This window comes from Penaeus chinensis, chromosome 17 (assembly GCF_019202785.1).
Source record: "Penaeus chinensis breed Huanghai No. 1 chromosome 17, ASM1920278v2, whole genome shotgun sequence".
Taxonomy (NCBI): domain Eukaryota; kingdom Metazoa; phylum Arthropoda; class Malacostraca; order Decapoda; family Penaeidae; genus Penaeus; species Penaeus chinensis.
This window is the reverse complement of record NC_061835.1, coordinates 18,196,738-18,206,737: the sequence shown is the minus strand read 5'-3', so window position 1 is coordinate 18,206,737 and position 10,000 is coordinate 18,196,738. Positions and strand designations below refer to the sequence as shown.

At 35.5% G+C, this 10,000-nt stretch overlaps 2 protein-coding genes across 3 annotated transcripts in view; one reads left to right on the top strand and one right to left on the bottom strand.

Moving 5' to 3' along the window:
- The window catches only part of LOC125034153 (DDB1- and CUL4-associated factor 7), a 17,363-nt gene extending 13,819 nt beyond the window's left edge, over positions 1-3,544 (bottom strand). For both annotated transcript variants that reach the window (XM_047625824.1, XM_047625825.1), the window contains exon 1: positions 3,397-3,544. The gene's annotated coding sequence lies outside the window, so the exon portion shown is untranslated. The remainder of the gene's footprint in view (positions 1-3,396) is intronic.
- Positions 3,545-8,888: 5,344 nt separating this feature from the next.
- The window catches only part of LOC125033976 (F-box only protein 7-like), a 4,718-nt gene continuing 3,606 nt past the window's right edge, over positions 8,889-10,000 (top strand). Inside the window, exon 1 of the mRNA XM_047625580.1 lies at positions 8,889-9,047. Coding sequence (XP_047481536.1) covers positions 8,923-9,047 — 125 coding nt within the window. The 5' untranslated portion in view covers positions 8,889-8,922. The remainder of the gene's footprint in view (positions 9,048-10,000) is intronic.

Sequence of the window (10,000 nt, the reverse complement as noted above, 5' to 3'; positions counted from 1 at the left end):
AGAAATAATCTAGAACATAGCCTAAATACAATAAAAGAACGGTCAGATAAATGGAACTTAAGAATAAATCTAATAAAAAGTAAAGTAATGTGTTTCACAAACAAAAAAACAGAACAATACCCAATGTTTAAATAGGAAATGACGAAACGGAATTTACAAACAACCATAGTATTTTAGGACTCAACTCCGATGCACCAAAACTGACCTGGAAAAACCACATAACATACGCAAAAACAAAATCAGTGAATAGAATGAACAGAATGAAGAAACTGACATCATGAACCTGGGGAGCTAACAGAGAAACCTTAATGAAATTTTATAATGTATACATAAAACCAATAATAGAATACAGAATTACAATATACGGTGCAACCAACCAGACGGAATTTTAAAAAATGGAAACCATCCAAAAGAGCGCAATAAGAATAGCAAAAGGATCCTTCAGATCAACACCAATAATAGCACTACAAGCAATGACAAATCAGATACCAATAGTAAAAAGGATAAACGAATTAGAATGTATTCAATTCATAAAAAAATTAGAAAAACAAGATAACATAGCAATTAAACATCTAACCTTAAAAAACATTGAAAATCTTAACCCAACTAAGGACAAAAAGACATTAGAATATAGAGTAATCGAAACCTGCAAAAAATGGAAAATAAACTAACATACTTCCCAACATATCCCCAATTCCTCCATGGTCTAATATCCAACAAAACATAGAATCAAACTTCATGGAAAATATGAATAAAAATACACCAAATCATCCCATGGCCATGACTCAAAATCAAGAAAATTGGATAACCAATATAAATGAAATATCATACACAAAAGACTACTATATTAAAGATATCAATCCACAACCATGGGCAAGATCGCAAAACAGAAAAATAGATGTGAGCATAACAAGAATAATAACAAAACATACAAGACTTAAAAAACATTTGTACATATTAAAAACAGAAGCAGACCCAATGTGCCGATGGTGTAACAACCAAGAAGAAACACCAGAACATTTAATCTTACAATGCACACAGAATTAATTTACTACTGTCACTAAACAAGATAAAAAAAAAAAACTCCTGATTTTAATTTCTTAATCACAGGTGCAAATCAACCACCAGTAATGAACTATTACATTCTGAGACACACAAAAATCTTCCTACAAAGAACAAGAATAATAGATATAATCTGAAAACAACAAAGACCCACAAGAGAAAATCCAGAGAGTATAGACTACCATATAGTCTAAAACCCTATCAAAGAAGAAAGAAGAAGATGAACCAAATTACTAGAGGCACTAACAAAGATAAAACTAACTAATCCAAGTATCTCCTCATAAAAGGGAAAGCCAACCTCCTGCAGAGAAGTACTACATACTGTGACACGTGAAAATCTTCTTACAAAAAACAAGAATAATCAACATTATATGAAACAGAGATCAAATTAATAACAGAAGAAAACCTTCAAACAGCAGAAAGAAGATTCAAAGAAACAAGATCCAGGGAATATAGACATAAGAAGTCTAAAACCCTATAAAAGAAAAAGAACAACAACCTTTGAACTTTCATTACACCACAACCAGTCGAGTTCCCACTGTATTACGGACTTTTCTGATGGCTATGAGTACTAGTCTATAAATCTATGATATTTTCATGGATGTATACAGTGTGGGTATCTTAGTTAGAACTGCCAATTTGAAAATAAAGAAGCTATTCATTACAGAAATATAATACTTGCACTGGTGCATTCTATCTTCTTGCTTCAATAAAAAACTTTTGCCGGCAATTACTTACAATATAACCACACCAGAAACTATGTCCCCAACTCTAGTCAACGATCTTGGGGATTCCATAGGGATTCATTTTTTTTTTTGGGGGGGATGGCTAATTTCACTCATAGTAAGCATTGTAAAAAGTAAAAGGTAAAAAAAAAAAAAAAATGTAAAAATAAACAAATACTGAAGCCAAAAACAGTATTTCATATAAATGGGAAAGTGGGAAATAGAAAAACCTGAGTTAAGATTCGGCCATGGAAGATTTGACACTACATTGTGCAAACAAATGAGCAAATGAAGCCCATCCTAATGCTCAAACTATCATAAAGATTCCCATTGAGACCTTCATAACTTAGGGGCTTTGCCCCTGGACCCCTAACAGGGGCTTCACCATGATAGCCACCGACTTTACATTTTAATGCCTCAATGACAGTATCAGAAATCACGGACTCCTGTGACTTCTAGCAAGTGTCCAGCGGTTTGGCCTGGGAGTCTGCCATGTGGGGCGGAACTTCCCCCTCAACTCACTCTAGAGCGTCACGACACTGTACCCTTCATGATGAGTCAGTTCGTTATGACAACTATATGTTCTAAATATGGGTTTACCTTAAGGCTGAGGTGTGGGGGAAGGGAATTGATGAACCTTTGGTGTATTTCTGCAGCTGGAACAGTTATTGTTTTCCCCAGAATTTAGTCTTAGGCCTGAGATTGAAACAATTTCAGTAAGAGATTGCTTTTGCCAGAATGTAGAGAGAGAAGTAGCCTTGTAAACAAATTTCACTTTAGGAACAAGCAATGATGAAGAAATGTCAAATTTGCCAGTAGATGGCTGTGCATGTGCAAGTGTGCACAATTAATAATGTAGAACACATCAAATATCTAAGGAATGACATCACGACAGTTAATACTAGGTTTCCATGTATCTACATGGTTCACTGCAAGGTGAGAAAGGCTGGACTTAATCACTGAAAGCACGACATTTGGCGCGACCGATTTTCCTCATTTCTGACCTTATTCTTTGCCTGCACTTATGTTAAATGTCAGCGATATATGGCAGTTCCTTCAGATTTTTTCAGACTTAGTGTAGTTATTATAGTCTTATATACCCTTTTGGCTGATGCACTGCCATTGTACTTGACTTGCATTTCCTTGAAAAAAACCTACATGAAAGAAAAATCCCTCTTTATAATTAACTCACCAGACTGTCTTCTACTTTCTCTGGCTTTGGACAAATACAAATTACGACCCAGAAGTCACGGCTGTCTCTCCCCCACACCTGAACCAGCTCTTCGGGAAAAATAATAATCAATATTTATTCCCTCCTTCGCAGCCTCCTCCCGACCCTCCCCGCCGCCCGCCTCTCGCCCAGCCCGCCCAGCCCGCCCCAGCCCGGCCCCACACGTTCCTCCTCTCCCCGGACAGCCCCAGCCCCCCGCGAGCCGCTGACGAGGGGACTCGACCGGCGCCTCCCTCAGGACTCCCTCAGGAGCAGGAAACCCGACGGACTCCTGATCCCTCCTTTCAAAACGGGATCGGGACTCGACCCACTCGCGCCCTAATTAGCCCCTCCTCCTCGCCTTCCCCGGCCCTGTTTCGCCCCCGCCCCTCGACCTACCGCTCTCCTTCTCGCCCTTGCTCCCTGGCCCTCGGCGCTTCCCTCGGCGTGGCTCCCGACGGCAGGAAAAGAGTGGTCGGGCGCGAAGAAATCCGTCGAGCGCCTTCGTCCGCACGCAATGGCCGGCCGCTTGTTTATAGGCGCCAGGCCGGCCAACCCTCCCGGAGGCGCGGGGACAGTCGTTGGCCAGGTCTCTTTTGCGGCCCTGGGGGGGGTTCGAGGGTTTGGTGGGCCTTGGATGGAGAGGAGGAGGTTTTTTATTTAGAAGGGTTGATTTGGGGGAGGAAGGGTTTTGCTCCTGGGGTCAAATCAGGTTTCCGTTTTAGGGGTAATTAAATTCCTATTGTTGATTATAATTTCACGTGTGTTTTTTGAAGCCATTTAGCAAAGTTATTGATAACGTTTCCTGAAGTGTCTTTGTGCAGAAGCAATCAAAGGAAACTGACAGTGTGTTAACAGGTTGGCATGCGTGGGTGGAATGATGCCCAGCCGCCTTGACATCCGCTAGTTAGCAGCGTAAAAATGCTAAAGATCTTTAGCGCTTGAATCGTACCATGCAGTATTACAAACACAAGGAAATTAAAAAGATTGAATGGTGTATTAATTAAAATCCATTTCATTAAAGATCGAAACCGAAGATAATGTAATTCATGAATGGACATCTGTGAATTCCAATTACGCTAAGTTTAGCACAAGATCAATATATGCGGGACCTATTCTGATCTTCATAATTAACATCAAAGCGATATCACTACACAATTAGTGTTATTTTCCCCCTTCATTGTGTTTATTTCGCGTATATATGTTGGTGATAGTTTTTTAAATGGGTTAGTTTCCCGCTGGACTTCATAAGAATTTCAAATTCCGCATTTCAACCGATAAAGGTCACTCATTTTTAGTGTTATCATTATCATCATTATTGTTGTAATTTTTATAAACATTATTATTGCTATTAGTATTATCATTATCATTGTCATTTTTATCAACATTATTATTATCATTGTTAGCATTATCTATAACATTGTTGTCATCATAATTATCATCATTATTGCTGTCATCGTAATGAACATTATCATTACCATTAATATTATCTTTATCACTCAAATTTGATTAACATTAGTATCATTATCATTATCTTTGTCATTATTTTTGTTATCATTGTTATCGTCATCATTATCATTGATATTATAATTATTGGTAATATCGTAATCATTATTTTTTTTTTATTATTTCCAAGATTATTATTATCGTTATTACCAATCAGATTCTCATTATTATTATTATCTTTATTATAATAATAATAATTATTATTATTATCATCATTATTGCCACTATTATAATTATTTGCTTCATTACTATGTTTTTGTTTCTATTATATAATGTTATTCTATTTTCTTTTTTCCTTTTTGCATATTCTATTCTTTATTCTATTTTCATATTCTAGTCTTTATTTTATTTTCATATTCTACTCATTATTCTATTTTCATATCTGATTCTTTATTCTATTTTCATATTCTGTTCCTTATTCTATTTTCCTATTTCATTATTCATTCTACTTCCATTATTTTGTGGCTGAATGCCCTTCCTTCACCCGCACACCTCTTACGCTTTGCCAGTCTCTCGTGGTTTTGGCGGCCACAAGCAGCTTTAGGACTGTCCTTTTCTCCAGCTCTGCAAAAGGCCGGTCAAGGACATCTGCTTCATGATATACTATGGGCACGCGAGTTGGTAGATCATATTGTAATTGCACCATTCAGCTGTGATTTTAGGGTTTTTTTTTCGATATGACTTGGGCGCTCTGTCTTGAAGTTATATGTATATATATATATATATATATATATATATATCTTTCTTTCCTTCTTTTTTTGTGTGTTTTATATCACCTGCTTCCAAAAATGTCAAGGTAAATTGTAACCTGCATCTTACTCCACTGACTTCGTAGTGTCTCCGCTGGGCATCACTGTTCCCTTACTTCTGGCAAGGCTTACCCCCTCTTCATTATCAGAACTTCACGCTTGGAGGTCCTAAACCCCGCCGTGGTGTCTTCTGCAGAGCGAATCACTAGGCACGCCTAACTGCTCTTCACTCTTGGCAAAGAGACTGAGATCATCCGTAAATAAGTGCTTGATACTGCAATTTCCGAGACCTAAATTACAAGGTTTTGTCTCTTGCAATAGTAAAGTAATGAGGTATCATCACAAGTACAAATAACAAGGGTGAGAGGCTGTTGCCCTGGAAGACCTATCTTTTTTCTCTTATGCCAATTATCTTGTGGCTTTATCAGTTTTCTTGTTAATTACAGGTCTCGAATCACTTGAAATTGCTGTAGCTATTTTGCCTCTTCATCATGCTTTACTGCCCTGCCTCACATACCACTCCAAAATTGCTTGCTATCATCAGCGTCTGATATAACATTCTCCTTTCATTCGTATAATAAACTCGTACATTAAATAACAGGATTTTATTCTGAAATAATTTATTCTGCTTCGATCGTTTCACACGACCCGTACATCTGCAGCTTACTTTTAAAAATCTTTTCCTCACTTCCTCGTAAACGACACTCAAAGCCTTGGCTCTTTTTTTAAAAATCCAGTTTGTCTGTCATTCCTTCATTGTCTATATTACTCACCCTCACTCTGTTCACCCGACAATCTTTCTTGCTTGTCCTAACTTTGCAAAGACTTCTTGGCGCCTGCCTGTTTCTGTTAATTCGTCTATTTCAATAATAGAAACTACTCTGCTGGTCTTTGTTGCTATTGTTATTTTAACTTTTTTCCTGTTCATGTACCTCAAACTCAAGTTAGGTGAAGTTTGAAAAAAACCTGCCTCACACTGCCTTACGCCACCAAATTGTTCGCTTACATGTATTGCTGCATTATCTATTGCATTTTGCTCATTCTCACTGCTTTCACTAGAATCTCTCGAGTCTTTCGCTATTTGTCTTCCAATTCAAGGTCAGTAAACCATTTATTTGTCTGTACTGCTCTAACCAGGTCGGCTGATCTCTATTCAGTGAAGTCAAAGATTCCCTTCGTATCCCAAAGATTTCCTTCATTCCCATCTGAAACCCTCTTGGATTCGGAGCACTTCTGTGCCAACCTTTCATACCAGTTTTGTTCACTCCCTCTCCCACTCCCTTCGCCTTTGGCTCGCTCTATTCTGGCCGCCAGTCTGCTTACGACCGGCCCCACCTGCCGTGTAAGGCAACCTCGCTATTATTATTAATAGTATCGTTTACGTCGTTTAATAGTAAATGTATGTTCTCGATTTCATTCAAGATGAGGAGTGTAATTGAAGTTCACCGCCAACCAGCGTTCTCTCTTATCATGACGCCATCACTAAATGAACTGCCCAGCCAAGAGTCAAAGTGGCTTCACCTAACCTCAGCGTGGGCAGGTTGCAACGCGCCAGTCCCAGGCTGGTATTTGTAAGACCTCGCTTAGTCTGTATTTGGAGTTTTCCTTGTCCTTGATGGGTTGCTTTTACTGTAGCTTTTTGTCAAGGGAATCTCACTTCCCCGCCGGAAGCCAGCCTAGTACTTTCTGTCGCGGGAAATTATTGTTAATATTAATTTTGTTATTATTATTACAATTAGTCTTATTATTATCATTATTATAATCAGTATATTAGTATAACTACTACTACTATTATAATTACTATCGATATTATCAAAATCGTTTATATTATCATCCTAATTTTTATCATCATCGTTATCATACTATTATCACAATCATCATCATCATCATTATTATTAGAGTAGTATTATCGTCATCATCAATATTATCATTGGCACTATCATTATTACTGTTGTTATCATTATGATGGTAATATTTGTAATTGTTATTTTTATGATTACTATTATAATTTGTATCAATATTGTTATTATCAGTATTATTCATATCATTATTATGATCATTACTACTAGTATCATTATCATCATTGCTATTACTATCATTATTACTGTCACCATTATCATTATCATTACTGCTATTATTACTGTGATGTTGTTACCTTTATTATTTTACATTATTATCATCGTTATCATAATATTAGTATTATCATTTCATTACTCACATCATTAGCATTGTTATTGCTATGATCACTATCATTGGTATTACGGTTATTATCATTATCATCATGACTATCATAATCATTATTATCACCTCCGGCCTTATCACCATTATCATTATTTCTAATATTATCAGTACTGGTGCCATTATCATCACGGTTGTTACTGCCAGTCTCATCGCTTTTAACATTATTGTTAACATTAGCTTTTATTATTATCATATTTATTGTATCATTATCATTATCATTATTATCATTATTTTCATTTTCAATAAATCGCGGTTGTGCATGCTGTTTTTTCTACCATTCTTTCTTCTTATTATTATTATCATTATTACTGTAGGCATTATTATTTATAATATCATTAATATTATTATTACTATTACCATTACTATTTGTATTATCCTTTTGATAATAATGATAATAATAACAATTATCATTATTATTATTATTATTATTATTATTATTATTACTATTGTTATTATATTTATCATTATTATTATTATCATCATCAATATTATTATTATTATTATTATTATTATTATTATTTCACACGTTCTGTTTCATACACACATGTATATTAATGTTTAAGTACACATACACACACACATATATATATATGTATATATATATTATTTATTTATATATTGTTATGAAGGGAAATAATATACGTATGTACGCGCGCACACACACCTGCACACGCACTCTGGCTCACTCAAACACAGTGTGTGAGTGTGAGTAAATGTGTGTGTGTGTGTGTGTGTGTGTGTGTGTGTGTGTGTGTGTGTGTGTGTGTGTGTGTGTGTGTGTGTGTGTGTGTGTGTGTGTGTGCACATACATACACTCACACACACACAAATATAAACAAATAAATAAATAAATATATATGTATATATACATATATATGTATGTATGTATATATATATATATATTATAACATACACCCATTGTCCGAGTGTGCATGTGTGTGTGTTTGTATGTATGTGTGCATGAACATTGTGTATTATTGTGTATTATTTCACATAATTTCACAGGAAGAAGATATTAAAAGCCAATTATGACTCTGCTGTTTTGAATCATAAAATTCAAGATGTGTTTTTGTAATTTGGTTGATAAATCTGAGATATGATGACATTAAATTGAAGCATCAGAAAAAAAAACAAGTAAATAATTACCTTTTGTTGACGTTTCACTCTTTTTCTCAATATCACGTTTTATCAGGAATCGATTGTTATCATCCGTGAAAGTCTTAAATACATCAAAATTACATTCAATTTCCGAAAAATAATTCCTTAAAAACAAATGTCTAAAAATCAGACGAGTCTTTCACGAGAATATGAAAATTAAAACCCCCCCTGTCCAGGAAAATTAAAATAAGCTGCTTCTCCCCCGAGTTAAAATTCCCGGATCCCGGCGTGGGGGCGTTTGTTTACATGTCAGAAGACGCGGAGAGACACGATGAAGGTCCGGGTCAAATATTCCAACACACAGAAGTTTGTGGTGACTTTAGAAGACCCTAATTTGGGTAACTTGAAGGAGGAGATACGGAAGTTTGTGGAAAATACCTACGGGGAGACTGTCAAGTGAGTGTCGGTTGGGAGAAGTGCGAGATGACGAGTGTTAAATGTCGGGATTTTATCATTATTATTATTATTATTTCTTATAAAGGGGAGTGTCATGATAATCACATTGAATGGTTGAAATATCGGTCGTTATGGATAAAAGGGTAGGAAATATTAAAACCAGTGAGGATGGATTTGGTTTATTAATTAGAGGGGCAAAGAGGATATTGTAATAAGAATGCAAATCATCTTTAATTGGACTTCATTACTTAATATTATGCAATATCATGGTTATTTGAAATGGAATAATGTAATTTATTTCGATATTTAGAAGAGACTCTATGCATTCATTGTACCAATAATTATCAATTTTGATTGATAATTTCTGGTACAACTTTTACACATTTTCATTTATTAAGTAATCTACTGATACATTTTTAAGTGTTTTGCTTTAGATATCCATAAGGGTGACAACTTCATAATGATTTATGTGATATATCAGTTATTATTTTCCTATTGAAATCATCAATGCTGTATGTGTGATTCACAGTTTTCTGTATGTGTTTAGCCACCTAAGTCATTTAAGTATGAAGCCTGGTTTGGTAAGACCTCAATTTGCTGCTCATTTTTATTTTACCTTTGTTCTTATTATGTTCCTATTCCAAAAAAATATTTTTAGTAAATGCAGTAGCCAGCCAAAAATGACAATATCAGTCTTCTGGAATTCTATCAGTTAAAGTCAACAGAACAGGTATTCTTATGGAACTGGAAATAGGGTGGAATCCATGTACTGTGTATATCAAAATTTGAATAAATGATTTGGTGATATGGCAAATTTTAGGCTTTAGAACCCTGAAGGGCATATGCCATACTACTTAATTTGCTATTCTGTTGTCAAGTCCTGAGGAATTGCTGTGTCAGGATAAGTATTAATGGATTTTTAACATAATTGCAGCATTCCACAGAGTGAGACT